Source organism: Oryctolagus cuniculus, chromosome X, assembly GCF_964237555.1.
Source record: "Oryctolagus cuniculus chromosome X, mOryCun1.1, whole genome shotgun sequence".
Taxonomy (NCBI): domain Eukaryota; kingdom Metazoa; phylum Chordata; class Mammalia; order Lagomorpha; family Leporidae; genus Oryctolagus; species Oryctolagus cuniculus.
The window spans coordinates 3,896,686-3,916,634 of NC_091453.1; the positions used below are offsets into that span (position 1 = coordinate 3,896,686).

The 19,949-nt window shown below is 45.5% G+C and overlaps 2 protein-coding genes across 6 annotated transcripts in view; one reads left to right on the plus strand and one right to left on the minus strand.

The window, feature by feature from the left end:
• NHS (NHS actin remodeling regulator) overlaps window positions 1–19,949 on the plus strand; it is a 379,093-nt gene that overhangs the window by 318,814 nt on the left and 40,330 nt on the right. For all 5 annotated transcript variants that reach the window (XM_051827615.2, XM_008272397.4, XM_051827613.2 and 2 more), the window contains 2 exons: window positions 5,012–5,164; window positions 9,648–9,781. In XM_051827615.2, the coding sequence (XP_051683575.1) occupies window positions 5,012–5,164; window positions 9,648–9,781 (287 nt within the window). The remainder of the gene's footprint in view (window positions 1–5,011; window positions 5,165–9,647; window positions 9,782–19,949) is intronic.
• LOC100354380 (calcineurin B homologous protein 1) overlaps window positions 18,365–19,949 on the minus strand; it is a 42,866-nt gene continuing 41,281 nt past the window's right edge. Inside the window, exon 4 of the mRNA XM_070067366.1 lies at window positions 18,365–19,123. Within this exon, the coding sequence (XP_069923467.1) occupies window positions 18,483–19,070 (588 nt within the window). The 5' untranslated portion in view covers window positions 19,071–19,123 and the 3' untranslated portion in view covers window positions 18,365–18,482. The remainder of the gene's footprint in view (window positions 19,124–19,949) is intronic.

Below are 19,949 nucleotides of genomic sequence, written 5' to 3' on the forward strand. Positions count from 1 at the left end.
AATTCAGTTCCTTGAGGTTGCAGGACTGAGGATTTCAGGTCTTGGAAGCTGCCTGCCATTTCCTGTCAGTGTGGGAGTTGGCTTCTCTAAGGCCAACAGGAGAGTGCCTCTGCTGCTTCTTGTCTCTTGCAGGTTCACCTGATCAGGCCACATCTACCTAAGATAATACTTTCCCTTCTGATGAACTAACTAAAAGGCATCTGAGTAGGGACCTTAAAATGCCATTTGCCATGCAATGTTACGTAAGTCACAGGTTCTGCCCACACTGAAGAGGAGGGAATTGTATAGGCAAGTACTTGAGAGGACAGGAATCTTAGGGGCTGTTCTAGAATTCTGCGTACCAGAGAGGGCTCCTGGATGTACCTAAAGAAATACAGGAAAAAACTTCTTTTTTTAAAAAAAATTATTTTATTTATTTGAAAGTAAGAGAGATGGGAGAGAGACAGAGAGAGAGATCTTCTACCCACTGATTCACTCCCCAAATGGCCACAAAGGCCAGGGGTGGGCCAGGCTGAAGCTAGCAGCCAAGAGCTCAATGCAGGTCTCCCATGAGGGTGTGTGGGCTCAAGTACTTGGGTCATCTTTTGATGCTTTCCCAGGCCATTAGCAGGGAGCTGGGAAAGTGGAGCAGCTGAGGCATGAACCAGTGTCCATATGGGATGCTGATGTCAATGGTGGTGGTTTGACCAGCTATGCCACAATGCCGCCCCCGGGAAAACCTTTCTTGGTTCTCTGTATTGTTTATATGAGAACAAACATTATTCAGTCACCCTGCTGTCTTTCATGGCTCAGCCATGGTGAAATTGGTAGAAAGGGAGGAAAAGAGAACCTGAAGATGGGGCCCTCAATGGCTGTGATGCAGTGAGCTGCTGAGTGAATGAATGCAACTTTGAATTGTTTCTTAGGAAAAAGAATAGATTTTTTTTCAAGAAGGAAAATAACATAGTTTTCCCTGGGCAAGCTCCATTAGTGTCAGTCTGTCTGCTTGCAGCAGACACAGAAGAGTAGTTACTGCTCTTTGACCAAAGGCCATAACTGAGAGTATAGGCATTCAACAGTTCTCCTTCCCTTCCCACTCGAAGAATAGACAGCACTGTGGCAAAAGAAAAAAAAAAAAGTCTGCCTGCTAATACTGGGCAGAAATCTGTTATGGTTTCTCAGTGGAGAAAGGAAGAGATTTTGGTTAGGGAAAGGTGAGGACCCACGGCCCTTAAGGCTGCTGTTGGGAGGGTTGATTTTTCCTGGGAACTGTGACGTGGCTGCCCATGCTGGAATTCACCTTTGCAACTGCAAGTCTGCAGTCCAGAGAAGCAGGCAGGGTGTAGCAACCCAGAGACGCAGCACAACAGGAATATGTTTAGGGCATCAGCAAAGAAAGAACACTAAACATGGTACTTTTCTTCCAGTTAAGTTTATATTCAATATCGAATAACGAGGGGAAAATGTTTGCCAAACGTCTTTGCGCTTATTTTATGATATGCTAATTTATTCTGAGATAAAGGCAGAGGTGGAAGAGTAGGGACTACACCTTTCGGGGTGTGGGGCCTTTGTGGTCTAGAGGTCTTAGACCATCCCTAGGAGATTCCTATACCAGAGGTCATTTCATCAGCAGGCTCTTCCCTTCCCTCATGTTGCCCAACCCCTTTCATGTCCACAAGATCCCAAGGTGTCATAAGAAAGCATTGTAAGTTTCTCAAACTTGCATGATGTTAAATAGACTATCTTGGGACAGTTTTTTTTTTTTTCAAGTATATGCATTGCCAGGCCTCTCTCTTAGAATTTCTGCATCAAGTGATCTAGATCGGAGCCCAGGGATCTGCATTTTTTGACAACCACTATGATGAGTCCTTCCTTCAGGCTGTCACTAAGGTAAATGGCAGGAATTCAGCTTTTCCTACGAAGACTGAGAAGCGATGGGGCCTCCATCTGGTTTCTGAGGGGCTGTTGAGCCTAACACCCTGAGCTTCTGGTCAGTTGATGCTCAGGGAATGGAGGGCTGTAAGTCTTCCAGCGTAGCCGCGAGTCACCTGGGCCGAGCCCCACATCCTGGCTGCCACCTTCCCGAAGCAAATGAACCTGGGGAAGGGATTTCAGAAACCTCCTCTCCCTCTGGGACTGCCTCCTGAACTCCCTGTCCCTTCCTTCCACAGACAAGTCTGTGTTATGTCTGTGCTATGTTCCCTCTCCTAGCTGTCCCCGCCTGTGCCCTGTTGGGTGAGAGATAACCTCCACATCCAGGGAGAGGCTGCCGCTTTAGTCCACCTTGTCCCTGAAACCCAGCGTTCCTCCGTGGGTGGCTGGATAAATCCTCTGTCTTTAGAACTGCCCCCCACCCCCACCCCGCTGCCACTTCACATTTGAGGGAAGGGAAGCTCTGATCCAGACCTGGACTCCCCTCCCTACCCTAAGGCCTCCTACTCCTCCCATCTTGTCCCCAGGACTTAGTGACCCCTGACTGGCTTGCCAAACAGTTTCCAAGGGGAGAGTTGAGGTTATAGAGTAACTTGAAAAAGAACAATTGGTGCCTTGATTTTTGGGCTGCAGAGAACCCTCCCCTAATGATATTCCTCTGTACACATGGAGATAATCCTCCAATCTGTAACCCTTGAGCTTGAATTCTTAGGGATTAACCACAAGGGAAAATACACCTAGGTCAAAAAATTTATAATCTGCCCTGTGCCTAAAGGTAAGAAAATCTAATAGGCTATTTATAGCTGTTCTAGGGTTACATTGTCCAATACAATAAACACATAAGGCTATTTAAACTTCTTAGTTAAAATTTAATCAAGCTACAAATTCAGGTCCTCAGGCACTAGCCACATTGCATGTGCTTAACAGCCAATGTGGGCATTGGCTACCATATTGTACAGCACAGCTTACAGAATTACATAATCACAGAAAGTTCTGTTGGACATCACTGTTTAGAGGGATGGCACTTTCCCCTTGACCCGTCCATGTGATGTTTCTTTATATCTTTAAAACTCTGTTTGCTTCTGTTGGTGACTCTTGTGCTCATGATGTACTATGTTAGAAAAAAAATTAGTACTGAAGACTATACTAGAAAACAGAAATAAAAACTAAAATAACTGCCCCAGGGTAGTATTTGGGGACTAGGCATTGTGGCACAGCAGTTAAACTGCCTCTTGAGACATCCACATCCCATGTCACAGTGCCTGCATCGAGTCTCCCCTCTGCTTTTTTTTTTTAAGATTTATTTATTTACTTGAAATCCAGAGTTGCACACAGAGAGAGAAGGAGAGGCAGAGAGAGAGAGAGAGAGAGAGAGAGAGAGATGTCTTCCATCTGCTGGTTCACTCTCTGGTTAGCCACAATGGCCAGAGCTGCGCCAATCAGAGGCCAGGAGCCAGGAGGTTCTTCCGGGTCTCTCACATGGGTGCAGGGGCCCAAGGACTTGGGACATCTTCTACTGCTTTTCCAGGCCATAGCAGAGAGGAGGATTGGAAGTAGAGCAGCTGGGATTTGAACCAGCGCCCATATGGGATGCTGGCAATGCAGGCTCTACCCGCTACACTACAGCGCTGGCCCCAGCCCCTCTGCTTCTTATATAGCTTCCTGGGAGGCAGCAAGTGATAGGTCAAGTACCTAGATCCTTGCCACCAATCTGGGAGACATGGTTGAGTTACTAGTTCCTGGCTTTGGCCTGGCCCAGCCCTGGTTGTTGCAGAAATTTGGGGGTGAATCAGTGGATAGAAGATATCTCTCTCTGGCTTGCTCTCTTTCACTCTTATGACTTCCATATAAGCAAAAATTAAATTAATTAATTAATGAAACTTTCATAAAAGATAGTACTTGAGGAATAAGTAAGTATCAGAAAGTTGCATTTTTTCCTAGTTTTCTTTCTTCTATTCTCCTTCTAAAAGACATTCTCCATTCTTTTCCATTTTACTTTGTGCTTTATCTATAAAGGGTCTTGTTCCATGTATGGCACCTTAGACAAAGTGGTGGACTGATTTCAGAAAGAGAAGCGTCAGAGAAAAAAACCAGAAGCCTATTTGGGACACAAGGATAAATATTTGGGAAGAGCACCCCCCACACCCAAGTCACATACTGTGAAAAAGAGGAAAAGAAGCAGAAAGAGGAAATGAGACTTGGAGGAGTAGCGTGGGCCCAGGCTACGTACGTGGGCGTGGACAGTCAGGTGAAGCAGACTGGGCCAGTTCTCGCCACTCTTGAGGGTGCTGGACCGTCCAGGTGGTCAGGCTCTGTGCAGTCATCCTGGAATCCCTGTCCTCCTCGTTCCTGACACCTGCTTCCATAAGCATTTACCAACTCACGGGCAGTTTCACCTTGAGCAGTTTGTGAGTGTAGACCATAGAGGGCTCAGTGCTGGGTTTGATCTCTTGGGGAGGGGTTGCAAGAACTGCACTGTCAGAAGTTTCCTTCCCTTAAAACCCATCAGCCCCGGCCTGGTTTCTTTAGTGCTTGTACTCACCCCTGGGTGAGACCAGGGGAACTGCAATGCTTTGAAAGATGGCAGGCAATGAAGTCGCTCTGTGGCAGGCAGGATGAGATCTTGAGACCAGGGCTCAGAAGAGACATGAAGCAGAGCAGGGCATGAGCCAGACTCAGTGTACAGAACTATAATTCTGGGGGTGCTGCAGCCCAAAGGGGCAACCTTTTCAATTCCTTGACATTTCTTGGAAGGCAGGATCTCCATTCTCACCTGTAAGCAGGCTGACAAGGAGCTCGTCAGGGTTGATGAGCCACTGTGCAAGAAGTGAAAGTGTGGAGAGAAAATTAGTTGGTCACAGGCATCGTGGGTGGTGTCCTGGGTCTCCCATCCCTGGGCTCTGGAGCAAGGGCTGTCCCTATTGGTTTGGGCAACTTCAAACCTTTCTCCGGCCTTGAGTTAGTTATTGATGTGAATGCAGCAGCCTGGATTTCCACTCCACCCAGGCGCCATTCCTGCCCCACCTCTGCCCCAGAGTCTGCCAGATGCCTAAGTGAAAGCCACTGATATAACCTGCCTGCCTCCCTCTTTGTCTTGCAGCCGTCTCCAACCTGGACATTGAGAGTAAGCTGAGTGTGTACTACCGCGCACCATGGCACCAGCAGAGGAACATCTTCCTCCCAGCCACGAGGCCGCCGTGCGTGGAGGAGCTGCACCGCCATGCCCGGCAGAGCCTGCAAGCCCTGCGCAGAGGTGACTGGTCCTGGGTTTGGGTTCTCTATTCCATCAGTCCCGAGACCTCCGCTAGTTCTAGCAAATACTTTGAAGTCCCCCTCCCCTTTTTTTATACTCTAGAATGAAATCCATGAATAATTTAACGTATCTATACACATAATAAAAAATAGCAGTGTGGTCTCCATATGATTATAAAGAGGAACTGAAAGGAAAATTATTCATAATAATATGTATTTTGATATGCAAGTGCCCAGGCATGACTACACTGAAAGATAACATGAAGGAGTCAGATTTTGCACTTATCAGAAGTAACTTTGGGTTAAGTAAAGACCATCAGAAACAGTTACTAACAAGTAGTGTAGAGCAACAAAGGAGCCCTGAGGGGCAGGAGGACATAACCTCGAAAAGTGCCACGTTCAAGAGTAATGGTTCAGATTGTAATGGAAAGGGAATTCGGTTTGGCTCAGAAATAGGTTCCAGACTTTTCCCTTACAAGAGATTCAGATGGGACACTTGACTATTGCGTGGGACCTAGAATGCTTTGTCAATGACTGTCCTGTGCCTTGCAGGCTCCTGCCCGCTCTAACGATCAGAGCCCCCGCCTCGAAGGCTCTTTTGCGTCTGTTGCGAGTTAGTGAGCTGTCCCATGCCCCCATTCCACAAGCGGACATGTGGATGCCTGGAGAGATGAGAAAACTTGCTCAGGGTTGCACATAGTAGCTTAGGGACAGTACTAGGACCTCCTCACATACCACGTGCCATGGAAATAGGAATTTATATTCTGTCACAGTCCTAAGAAAGCCAGTGATAGACACAGAGCAGTCAAGATAAAAATGCAGCCTTTTCTTACGCTGATCACTTCTCAGTGCCTTGAGAGCATTCTGATTAGGGCAAGGAGACTGAAACTAGCACCTTCTGAGAGTCCCCTAAATTGAGTATCAGCAGTTGGCATGCTAGCTTTTTGGCCTGCAGATTCTTGCTACAGAGACATATGGAGTCTACAAATTCAATGTCTTTGTTCCAAATTCCTTACAGTCTTTTAAGGAATGTTATTTTGTGAAGTATTATAATGCAGATAAAATATTTTGATGCCATTATCAAATATGGAAAAAATAGGATCAATGTTTTCATCTTACATTTTTCCACATGTGTATGACTTCTTCCTGTTCCCATATCCTCACCTCTTCCACATAATGAAAGAGCTAACCTTCTAATCACTCTAAAGCAATTGGTTCTAAACATTTCCATTGGTTGTTAGTGGCAGATACTGTGAACACTTATAATGAAGAATGATGATTGGTATCATCTAGAAGTATCTCAGGTTGCCCTAGTATTCACTTCAATATAAAAAGTCTTTCTTTAGCAAGTTTTTCATGCAAGCTACCTTCCAGAAATCTTCCGTTCTACTCTTGCCACTCCGTTGCAGCCTGGGTTGGGCACCATTCCCATAATATCCAAGGCATCCTTCTATCATGCCACTTACAACTTTGCATCATGACTAACCACCATGGGCCTGTCTTCCACCATTTTTTTTTTTTTTGCTCTTTTTTTTTTTTTTTTTTTTGGACAGGCAGAGTTAGACAGTGAGAGAGAGAGAGAGAGAGAGAGAGAGAGACAGAGAGAAAGGTCTTCCTTTTTCCGTTGGTTCACCCCCCAAGTGGCCACTATGGCCAGTGCGCTGTGCTGATCTGAAGCCAGGAGCCAGCTGCTTCCTCCTGGTCTCCCATGTGGGTGCAGGGCCCAAGGACCTGGACCATCCTCCACTGCACTCCCAGGCCACAGCAGAGAGCTGGACTGGAAGAGGGGCAACCGGGAAAGAATCCAGCGCCCCAACCGGGACTAGAACCCGGGATGCCAGCACCACAGGCCGAGGATTAGCCTAGTGAGCTACAGCGCCGGCCTGTCTTCCACCATTAATCCAGGAGCAACTCCAGGGCAAGGATGATAGCTTATGAACTGATTCTATTCAAAGTGCTCAGCATGGCCAGACATAGAGAAGGGCCTCAAGGAATGTAGAACTGAGTCAACCTCTGCAGAAAACTGCTTGAGCATGGATGACACAAGGTGACTGCTCAGGAATCTGATTGTTCTCACTAAATATTTTCTCAGATCCCTACATTAGAGAATTTGAGTAATGTTAGCCCTTTAAATGTAATTATTTTTATCCCTTTATCGTTATTAATAAGTCCTCTGTGATTAGATTCTTCCAAATTCAACCAGATAACCCTGAGCTGCTTGTAAGCAATTGCATTTCAGTGCTTTGTCAGGTTTGGACTTAATGGCAGAACTGAAGAACAGCAAGTGGCAATATCAATTTTCTCTGAACTTCCTCCAGGGGGGTGAGAGAGGATATGGAGCCTCCTGGGGGCTTGGAAGGAAGACTGTGGAGCTGCGTCTTGCCCTGCACAGACTGGCTTGTTTTGTGGTTGACTCAATAGCAAATCTTGGGTGTAGTAGTTTTAATAGCACTGCAGAGAGCCATAAACAGGAATTATAGGCATCATAGAATTAAAAACATGCAGTGTAGAATTAAAATTAGAAAGTGACTTTTTTTTTTTAACCTTGTCCAAGAAACACAGTAGCCAAGCAGTGTGTTCATCAGTATGATCCACTTCTGCCATCTGGTGGCCGGGAGAAATACCAGCCTCTCAGACAACTGCTGGGCTCAGCCAATTCGGCAGCGAGCTTCCCTGGGGGCCCCCTATTTGGACAGCTGGAATAGCCTGGCTTCCACCAGGAGGGAGTGGAAATGAAGCATAGGCAAGTCAGACCAGTGGCAGCCACTCTGTGCTGCTTTTGGAGTCGGGGCTGGAAGAAGGGAGCTGGGGGACTGAGATTAGAACCCAGATAGTGACTACCTTCAAGAACTGCTTCACAGCAGCCCATCAACAAACCCTATTGAAGGCCAGACATCGCACTAGAACAATGAAGTATAGACACTGCCTACGAGGAATCCCTGGTGTAGAGGCGGAGACAAACAAGGAGCCGGGTCATTTCAATATAGTGATATGAGGAACCTGTATCTACACGGATTTCAAGTTATTTTCAATCTGATTATCCTTTTGATCTTTTTCTTAGAATTCTCTAACGTTCGGAGCCAATAATTGCTTTAAGTGATGAGATAGTTTATGTTCATAAAACAGAAAGAGGGAGAGTAAGGAGTGACTTTATCAATAATCCTGTTTTATATTTCCTTTTCTTTCAAGTTTTGGACCGAGGTCTAAGTTTTATTGGTCTAAGGGAATAGGGATCACAATTCTACTGCAATTCGAGGCACCAATTAGGTCAATGTTCTCTCCTCACCTGTAATAAGTGTTCTTAGGGAGCCCTAAATCTAGCCTGCCTACTCTGCCTAGGGCAAAGAAAGAGAGATATCTAAGATAGTGTGGGAGGGGAGCAATTGAATGGGTACTCAAGTTGATGCCCCTCTTCTAACTACTCCGCTCCTTCCACCTCTTCCTAACCAGCAACACGTGCATGCTACTTCTCTGTATGAGTTGAAGACTGGAAAAATGTTTCCATGTACTGCCCACTGTGAGAAGAGAAAAGTAAGGCTGGCACCAGAGGCAGCTCCTTTAACAAGGAAAACATCGATCTCAAAAAGCTGTCCTGAGCAACAGTGACTTTGGAGACAGCTTAGCAAACACTATTTTTGTGGTTTTGAGGGTTTTTCTGCGGTGAGAGACTCTTGAGCCAAGGAAGATGAGGAATAAAAGCCCTGATGTGTGGTGCTTACCCACTTTGGGGATGTAAATGCGCACCCTTGGGCCAGTGCAGTGGTGTAGTAGGCTAAGCTTCCGCCTGCGCTGGTTCTTGTCCTCGCTGCTGTTCTTCCAATCCAACTCTCTGCTGATGACCTGGGAAAGAGGTGGAAGATGGCCCAAGTGCTTGGGCCCCTGCACCCACGTGGGAGACCTGGAAGAAGCTCCTGGCTTTGGATCAGCATAGCTCTGGCCGTCGCGGCCAACTGGGGAGTGAACCAACAGACAGAAGACCTTTCTGTCTCTCTGTCTCTGTCTCTCTGTAACTCTATCTCTGAAATAAATAAATAAAACCTTTTTAAATAAAAATAAAAATAAAGGCATACCCCACGGCCTGTTTGTGGGTACCAAAGTTGAAAAAGCAGCTGGCAGCTCCCCCAGCCCGTGTGAGCTGGGCTCCAGCACCCAGTGGATGACCCCAGCACTGATGGGGACAAATCTTCCACCGTGGGCCTCCATTTTTTGTTTGTTTTTGCTCATGTTGTTTCCCAACCAGGCACACTGAACCCAAAAGTTCAAAGACTGTGAGATGAATCCCGCCCCCCAAATGGGTGTATCTAAGCCCATTAGTAGGAAGTGATGGTCAGAAGCCATTCGGAAAATCAGCAAAACAGTATTAATGAAATTCCAAGTTTTTTTTTTTTTCCAAATAAATAGCCTTTTGCTAATTCCCAAAGTGGAAGGAGAAACTGAGACTGCCTGGTGTTTTCCAGTCTGACTGCTTTTTCTGTCCTCTTCAGAGCACCGGAGCCGGAGTGACCGCCGAGAGCAGAGAGCTGCTGCGCCCCTGTCCGTAGCTGCGCCTCCACTGCCCGCCTACCCTCCAACTCACAGCCAGCGGAGGCGCGAGGCCAAGGAGCGCCACTTCCTCACGGTGAGCGCGCGTGCTGGCCACCAGCAGCCCTGGCTGGCTCCTCGGGAAACACGAGTCTGCCTTGGGACTCACTTTGCCACCTCCTGGAGGGGGAGGCTGAGCTGGCTGAGAGACCCAATCGTGAGCATTTGGGAACAAACATGTCCCCTTCATGGTAGGAGGGAGCGCCTCTTTTGGGGGGAATAAAACAGGTATACAGATTCATGTGGTGGTTGTTAGCAGAGTACGTAGTGCAGCTCAGGAATGATAGTTAAAGGCCCTAAAATCAGAAACAGAAGTCGCTTCGGAGAGGTCACTTCCCTTCCTGGCCCCCAGTTCTCTCATCTGTGAATAGCATCTGGCTCCTAGGGCTTGAGGAGTAAATGAGGTCAAGCAAGTAAAGAGCTCAGCGCAGTGGCTGACATGCTAAGATCCCCCTTGCCACATCTTTGATTACAGACCAAGGCCTGGTGTGGCTGACTTGGTGGGGTGAGCTGGGAGAGAACCCAAGTGGTGTGCAAAATGACCGCTTGAAGGTGAACTGTATCCCCAGGACACGCTTCCCTTTCGGTAAAGGAAGTTAGCTGTACCTCCTAATGTAACTGGCTCAGAAGCCCTGCAAACACCGTCAGCCCCCACTGCCAACACATCCCCGCACGTGTGGCTCCCAGAGCCTCAATGAGGACACATGAACACCACACACCTCCAGGTTACAGGACCATGGAAGGTTTCTGTGCACAGACCAACCCATGCTGCCTGCCTGGGTGTCTGTCCTCATGCTCTCTTATCAAAGTCTAGAGCAGCTAGAACAGTGTGGCTACGAGTCAAGGTGTTTATTTGAAATTAAATTAGTATGTTTGACTCTAAACCTTGCATCCTATGGGTTCTTCAATATGTAAAATATATGGGTCACATGGTGCAAAACTGCCAGCTGCGGATTGACTTCATTTAAGAGAATCCACTTGCTATACATATCTCGATAGGACCTTGAACCATCTTGGCTGATAGATGGACATTGTTCCCCCATGCAGCTGGGTGGGTGGCACCCGTGTCCTCCAGTGTTCAACAAGTGCATACTGGGTGCATGTCACATACTTTACAGTGCTGTCGTGCAGCCTCGGGATAAGAAAAGGAGGCGAGCACCTCTTGTGCCTTTCCAGTGCTTCAGATAAAGCAGTTACACATGCTAGTGATTTGTCATAAAGGCCCCTACTCGACAGAAATTCTTATTAAGCGCAAATCAGCTTGCTGAAGCATTTGCTTTTAATGAGGCATTCTCTGCATAAAAATGCTAAAAAATATCTTTTCCCATTCATTATAACGTGTTTTGTGGCTCATTAAGTTTGGATTCATTGTGGGGGGAGGTGAGAGAGAAGAATCGTGTTTCTAAAAATGACATAAAAACATAACCCTTTCTCATAATCTGCATGATTTTAGTAATATCAAAATAACAAGGAAAGGCTTAAATAATAAGGAAAGGCTTAAAATAATGAATGGCAGTGAGGGTGCTTCATTTACCCACAAACATGGGCAAGAGAGGACTTAGGCTACTTAGGTAAACTTTGGAATGTTTGCCCACCTGAAATGATAGTAGTTAGTACTTCTGACTAACTTGGGAGACATTTTAACTGTCTCATTTGTTCAGTTGAGTTTGGGTCACCAAATTCGTGAGAAGATTTGCCATTCAAGTTCTCTTTCTCAGCCCTAGCTGGAGCACGGCTCTGTGTATTAAGCTTACAAGGCTGTATGTTGCTCAAGGAGGTAATGCGGCTGAAGTCCTGTCTGACATCTTAAACAGCACATTGCTACTTAGACATTTTCTTAGACAGCAACTCTCCTTCTTTCCTCTAGGAGACTTAGGTAAGCCATTTTGTTTCTCCCTTCAAACAAGCGTTCCCAGTGAGATTCTCATGTATAGTCTTCCACACCCCTGCGGGCTGATATTGCACCTTGGTCATTAATGGCATAGACTGTGAAGCCAAACCGCCTGGATTTAAATGCCAGCTCTGCTATGCCCTAGTTGTTGAATCCAGGACCAGTTCTTCATGTCAGCATCTCAGTGATGAAAGTACATAGTACTTCATAGGTTTGGCACAAGGATTAAAGGTGTTAATATATGCAAACAGTACTAGATTTATAATAAGCACTCCATAAATATTAGTCATGATGATGATGATTTGCTGATCAAACCAGCGATAAGATCATAGGTATAACTAAGTTTAAATCCCGGCTCTGCAACTTTGGTTGTGTAATTTAGAAAATGTTATTTTATCTTTCTAAGCTCTGGTTTTCTTTATCAGTAAAATGGGTGCAATATCTTCATCTTTATATGGCTATTGAGAGGACTTAAAATGATGTTAATACATAAGATGAAGTTGTGTGTTAGTGCCCAGCACAGTGCCTACATACCTGAATAGCTGAATCTCTATTCATAACCACTTGTGACCAAGTGAAAAGCCTATAAAGTCAACTCACATCTAAGACTAGAGGAGCTACAATTTGTTACACCCTTTCTAATGGGCAAAACTCCAAATATTCATACACTTTCACCCAGCAGTCTACAGCTAGGAATTTACCCCAAGGCAATAACCAGTGTATGCAAAGATTTATACACTAGGGATGCTCATCAAATCACTATTTACCAGGCACAGTGGGTAAAGCTGCCACCTGCAGTGCTGACTTCCCCTTATGGGCATCAGTTTGAGTCCTGGCTGCCCCACTTCTGATCCAGCTCTCTGCCATGGCCTGCGAAAGCAGTGGAGGATGGCCTAATTCCTTGGGCCCCTGCTCCCACGTGGGAGACCTGGAAGAAGCTCCTGGCTCTTGGCTTCAGATCAGCTCAGCTCTGGCCATTACAGCCATCTGGGGAGTGAACCAGTGGATGGAAGACCTCTATCTGCTTCTGCCTCTGCCTCTCTGTAGCTCTACCTTTCAAATAAATGAATAAATCTTTAAAAACCCATTATTTACAATAGGAAAAATGCAAATATCCTGCATGTCCAACAATAAGGGCCTAATTCAATGAATCCTGATACATAAAACTGTATAGAATTATACAATAAAAAGTCTTTTATAACATCTATTTATTTATTTATTTGAAAGTCAGAATTACAGAGAGAGAGGGAGAGACAGAGAAAGAGAGAGAGAGAGAGATCCTTCATCTGCTGGTTCACTCCCCAGATGGCCACAATGACCAGGGCTGAGTCAGGCTGAAGCCAGGAGCCAGGAGCTTCTTCCAGGTCTCCCATGTGGGTGCAGGGGCCCAAGCACCTGAGCCATCCTCTGCTGCTTTCCCAGGTGCATTAGCAGGGAGCTGGATTGGAAGTAGGGCAGGTAGGACATGAACCAGCACCCATATGGGATGCCGGCACTGCAGGCAGTGGCAGCTTTATCTGCTTTGCCACAACGCTGGCCCCTCAAAACTTCTTAAAAATAAAATAGTTTAAGAAAAATAGTGTTAGAAAAGATTACTAATGATATGGGAAAATGTATGCTTTATCAGTAGAGATTTTTTAACAGTTCATCAATTTTTATATGATCTCATAAAATACCTATGGGTGTATATACAGGTACTTCAAATGAGACCTGGAAAAATGGAATTCAAAGATAAATTGATTTTGGTCCAACAAAGTTTTGAAATCCATGCATATTAGGGAGTCTTCAAAAAGTTCATGAAAATGTATATTATGAAAAACTATACAAGGATTTCAAAATTTTTGTACCAAAGTAAACTTATCTTTGAATTCCATTCTCCACAAACTTTTTGAAGTATCCTCCTGTGGGGATGTATGTGTGTTTGTATACACAGGCATGCACAGGAGAAAAGGATGGAATCTTTGGTCCCCAAAATGTGTGCTGAGATGCCCTGGAGCACAGTGAACTCCTAAGAGTGCGCAGAACATTTTAAGTTCCCAAGGGACATCTGTCTGGTGACATTCAGTGATGACTCTAAAGTAACTCCATACCTCCTACAAGTGAGAAGAGGGGATGCTTGTTTTTTTGACGCTTGATTTATACAAAAATTTCTCCAAGGGAAACTCCTAGGTAACTGAACCAAATTCTTGGCATGTCTCAAATTAAAGCCCATCTGGAAGTTCTTCCTCATCAAGAATGGAAAAGAAAATTTCAGAGAAATGCACTCTAAAAAGATAGAATCTCTTCTATCCTGCTTCTAGATTTGAAAATTCTATAGCCAGAGACTAGGTAGCTATCTCTTATTAGAAGACAGATCAGCCCTAACAGCTATTTAGCCTTTAGGAAAGACATTTGATGTCATTTCTTTGAAGCATTAGGCTACTATGGACCTTCAGCTACAGAGGAGATAGTGAAACAAACTTCTCCAAAACCAAATTTGCATGTGGCATCTCAGACTTTTCTTTAATTCCTTGCAGAAAACACAGCTTTAGACTGGCAATGGACCTACAGAGTGTTTTGGGCCTGGCTGGGAGCCAAATATAAAAAGTTCATAAGTAAAAGGGTTGTTCCCAAGGGCAACAGGAAAGAAAAACTGCCCGGGATCAACTTCTATCCACATGATTGAACTTTTGGCTGCAAATGAACTTGTTAAGTGGCAGGATACCACTTATTTATGGGAAGGGAGGGATAAAAAGGGGTGTCCCAGTAGGGTGTGTTTGTGCACTAAACAAAAGTCCAATTACTGAAACTCATTGGCCTCCAAATAGAATTCCTGGAGAATTTAGCTTTCTTGTCCAAACTGGGAATGCTAAGTGAGTATCAAAACAATGAGCTTTTGCCAGGGCAGGGACAGGGAAGAGAAAATGGGGAAAGATGTGAATAAACAATTCAGAAGAAAATAGTAAAATGTTTCTTAAATTTAAAGAAGGTGGTTCAAACTCAAATTAGAAGGTTCAGTCACATATCATGTATCACCTACTAGACTGGCAAATATTAAACAATATTACAACATGTCTCCCAGTGAAAACGGTGGAGAAATAAACACTCTCATATGTTACTGGTGGGATGCTTGGTTCCATCTCTCTAGGGGGGAATTGGGCAATAGCTAACAAAACTGTCCGCACCAAAGATACATCCACAGTAAAACAAAAAGGTTATTCATTACAGCCCTGTTTACAATGACAAGATATGGGAAATACCCAAATTGCCTATTCATAGAAGAATGATGGAATAAACTACAGGAGATCCGCACATGGAGGACTACACAACCCTAAAACCCAGAAAAGAACTTTGTGAACTAGAAAGGAATGATTTCCAGAACCTACTCTCAAGTGAAAAAGGCAAAGCCCAAGAGTGTCTATAGTATGCTCCCCTTTGTGTTAGAAGAGTATATAAGAAAATACAGAGGCACCCACTCATTTACATAAAATAGTCAATTTTGCTGTACACAACACATCCATTCCAGAAAGTCTACACAGTGTGTAAAACTGCACAATAAAAAAAGGAATTATGGAGGAAATAGAGATAGGAATACAAAAAAGCTTTTTCCATCACACGCAGACACACACACACACAGAGCTCTATACACACACACATACAGAAACCTAATACACAGTATTACACAGGTTAAGTAGTTAAGAAATATATAAATTGGGGCCAGCACCGTGGCTCACTTGGTTAACCCTCCACTGTGGCACCGGCATCCCATATGGGTGCCAGATTCTACCTCCCGGTTGCTTCTCTTCCAGTCCAGCTCTCTGCTGTGGCCCGGGAGTGCAGTGGAGGATGGCCCAGGTGATTGGGTGCCTGCACCCTCGTGGGAGACTAGGAAGAAGCACCTGGCCTGGCTTCAGATCGGTGCAGCCTGCCGGCCGTGGCGGCCATTTGGGGTGAACCAACAGAAGGAAGACCTTTCTTTCTCTCTGTCTCTCTCTCACTGTCTAACTCATCTGTCAAAAGAACTAATAAAAAAGAAATATATAAATATAAGAAATAGGCTCTTCACCTAGACAAATCCCTGAAGTTGGTTTGTGGAAATGACTGCCAGAAGAGCTGCAGTTGGTGAGTTGCTGGGAAGAAGTGGAGGGCTGTTGTCTGAAATTGGGGGAAAAGTGGTCACACTGGCCGTGGACAAGCTGCTCACACCAGGCGGGGACAAGGTAGCTGGTAGGTGTTTGAGGTGTGCGTGTTTTGTGTGGTCACCAGCTCAGTTCAGCTTGGGTGTGGCTGCTGAGCTCACTTCCAGTTCTCACGTATGAAGTCATGCATGCAGAATTCCCATTATACTCCAATCACTCTCTGAAGAGCTCAGTCATATTCAAACACACTCGCCTTTCCAAGACAGGAATCGCAAAATTACCAGTGTGGGAAGGATAGATCAGAAGCAAATGAGATGGTGTTCCCTACAGGGGTTCCGTAGAAATGCGTTAGAAAGAATAGGGCAAAGTGAAGGATGTAGCAGGATTGGGGTGGATTGATACTTTTCTGTGTATATTTTTTGTGTAGCTAACACTCTTAGAGCCCAGGTAATGTTTCAGATATCTTATCCCCATAAATAAGTAATTTTTTAAAAGAGTTATCTGAAAGGCAGACTAACAGAGACAGAGAGAGAGGTCTTCCATCTGCTGGCCACAATGGCCAGAGCTGCGCTGATCCGAAGGCAGGAGCCAGGAACTCCATTTGGGTCTCCCATGTGGGTGGCAGTGGCCCCAAGCACTTGGGCCATCTTCTGCTGCTTTCCCAGACTCATTGGCAGGGAGCTGGATCAGAGGCAGAGCAGCCAGGACTCAAACTGGTGCTTATATGGGATGCCGGTGTCACAAGTGGTGGCTTAATCAATTGTACCACATCAGCTAGAGTGTGAGGCGAACCCCAAAGGAAAACAAACAGCAACAAATAAACCTAACTATATTGAAATAAATAGCATTCTGGAGGAGGTCAGGGGAGAAAATAGCTAAGGATAGTAAGTTTAGAGAATAATAGTTCTGTTTTAACCACAAATATGTCTTGATGGACTCATGAATATCTTTGCAAATGGATGAACAAGACACACCTGTGGATTAAAACCATTTGTTATGTAGCCACAAGGGGGAAGGCCATCAACTTAGGAACTTGCAATGTGCAAGCTAAACAGCCACTGGGGTACCTGGCAGATAACTATCAGACACTTTTCTCCTTTTATATGATGTCTGTATTACATCACTTAATCACAAAGACACAATGATACTTCAAAGAGATTCCCAATTCATTTATATGGGAGTCACCCTACTTGGTCCCCGTTCCCCACCCCTTCCCTATCCCTTAGCAGTGGTCCTCGTGAGCTGTTCCTTTCCTAAGGAATATGTGTACATTTTCTTCCCTAAGCGAGGAAGTGAGCAGTGAGGCAGACAAGGTCAGCCAAAGGCAGATAACTTGACTGAAGACACCTGCACAGACAGGTGTTAGGGTGACAACAGCCTGAATCAGTGAGGTCGAAACTAAGCTGACTTTGGCAAAGAAGCCATGTGGGCTTTCTCAGAAGGCTATCATTCTACCTCAGGTTGTGCCACCAGTGCCAGATTCCCTGTTTCTAAGGGATTAGCAGCGGTCTGTGGGAGGAGCAGGGAAGCCAGTGTAAGCAGGCAGCTAATGCTGAATACTAAATGCTTTGGCCCCCTGTTGGGAGCTGACTAGCTTCCAGCTAATCATTTGCCAAGTCTAAAAGGCTTCAAGATAGTGAGGGTAAAGCGTAAGTCTTGGACAGGGAAAATCGAGTACTTCCTTAACAGTAGTCTCTCTATTTGGAATGTGAAGTGAAAAACATTCCAGTGCACAGAAGACTGAAGCATAAATGATGCTACAGGGTGTGATTTTAGGAGGCCTTATGGGACACCTAGCTCCTTGCTCAAAAACCCATAAGAAAACTCCGAAGCACATTGTCAGAGCAGTATTCTTATAGGAATGGCGCCCTCAAACTAAGCAAATGGGCAAGCACATGGCTAGTTGCTGAAGAATCCACACTGCCCTAACCAGAGTAGTCATGTGGGTATATGTGTGGAGGATCAGAAGCAGGAGATGGAAGGACCGGCGCAAGCCACAGAGACACTTGGCTTGACACCTGTTACCTCTCAAGAAGAGCAGCTCCATCGAACAGCCCCTGACAACAAAACAGAACACGGAGAACTGAGAGACAGTGCCATTTTCGGGGAGAAGTGTTGACTCCTGAAAAGCTCCTGGGGAGCCAACATCCCAGAGGCCCATGTGTGAGTGAAGGTAAATAAAAATGTATAGACCACAGAACCATCTTGCTAAGTCAGAAAAATATTTAATAGGCATAGTTTCGAGTGCCACATAGAACATAGGTTATTTTGTGGGTTAATACAAAGCAGGGAGACTGAAAGGCCAAATGAAGGCTAGGTTGGGTGATGGAATCTGGAAGCAAAGGACAAGTGGGAGAGGGTGGAAGGGGATGTGAGGGTTCACTACGTCCAGTAGAAGTGCTTGGGTGGCTGGTCCTTGGCACAACTTCCCTTCCCCTTCTCTGACCAGACGGATGGGTGGCATCCAGCAGCATTATAGGGGAGAAGATACTTGGAGATGGAGAAGTATGGGTGTATGGTGGACAGAAATGGGCTCGGGTGTCCCATTCTATAATGCCTTGTTTACACCAAGGCAGGCTTGTGTTGAAAGAGTACATCTCGCATTGTCATGCAGCAGCAGCAGCAGAAGTATTTTGGGAGAAGGGGAGGATAGAAAGAGGTGGGACTGGTGGGTAGAAGGGCTCTTCAATTCCAGTTCTCAAAGCAAGAAGCAGTTCGGTCTCAGCCATTTAGTCAAGAAATTGGATGCTCATCTTCTGTTCTATGCCTGTCTTCTCAAAAACCTTAACGAATTCTGTGAAAGATATAGCACCATCCCCGTCCTCATCAGCCTCCTGGATGGTCCTGTCGGCCATGACGCCCAGTTGCTCTTCCGAGATGTTCACTCCAACCATCATGCGTAACACCTGGATCAGCTCACTGCGGGAGATCTTGTCATCTTTATCCAGATCATACAGTTGAAAAGCAAAACGCAGTTTGTTGCTGCGGCTGTTGAGTGGCTCTGGTCCCTTTGCATCTTTGCTCTTTTCCTTATCGCTGATGGGTCGGAAACGAGCCAAGATTCTTATGAATACACGGAAGTTGGCCTCATCTTCTCCCTCCGGAAAGAAGGCGCTGATGATCCGGTCTCCCAGAGGGTTGATGGCCAATTCTGGAATCCGCAGGAAATCTTCCCGGCTGAGAGCCCCAACCCCATTTACGTCCAGGCTGGTGAACCGCTTGTAGAGTCGGGCAATCTGACTGTGAGAAAAGCCAGTCTCCTTCTTGATCTCCTCGAGCTCTTCATGCCGCAGTAATGTGGAGGCCTGAGACCCCATCTCCCAGCCGGGAGCTCCTCGGGGAGCAATCCGCCGGAAGTGACAGTGAAGAGCTAGAAGCAGAGAATTGTGTGAAAATACTGTACGCTAATGAGTAACTTTGTTTTCTACAAGCAAATGAGGTAGTGATTCTGAAACTTCTTTATAGATATACAAGGATTAAGCACACACACACACTTTATAGATAATGACATCCAGGGTTCTTACTGTCGGAGAAAAGATACAAATATGGAAAGGGGAAAGTCTAGAATGAGCCCTGTGGTGTTGGATTGGAATCTAACATGTCAGCGTAAACTCATACACATGCACTTATGTATACATAGAGATGCATATGGAGAGATATAAAATAAACGTGTTTGTGTGTGTATGTGCAGAAAAATAATAGTGAGCTATGTTATCTCAGAAGGCCTTAAGAGAAATGCCACTATGGTAACACTGAGCACATCTAGTGCCCAGGTGTTGTTTCTAAATAACATTCGCTAATAATAGGGCAGAGGGCTCCTTGGAAAAAAAGATATATTCTGGGGCCAGCGCTGTGGCTCAGCGGGTTAAATCCCCAGCCTGCAGTGCTGGTATCCCATATGGGCTCCAGTTCAAGTCCCAGCTGCTCCACTTCCAATTCAGCTCCCTGCTAATGCACCTAGGAAATCAGCAGACAATGGCCCAAAAGCAGTTCTTGGGCCCCCGCACCCACATGGGAGACCTGGAAGAAGCTCCCTGCTCCTGGCTTTGGATCAGCTCAGCTCTGGCCATTGTGGCCAATTGGGGAGTGAACCAGTGGATGGAAGACTTCTCTCTCTGTCTCTACATCCCTCTGTAACTTTGACGTTAAAGTAAGTAAAAGAAATCTTTAAAAAAAGATTTATTCTGAGTCAGGGA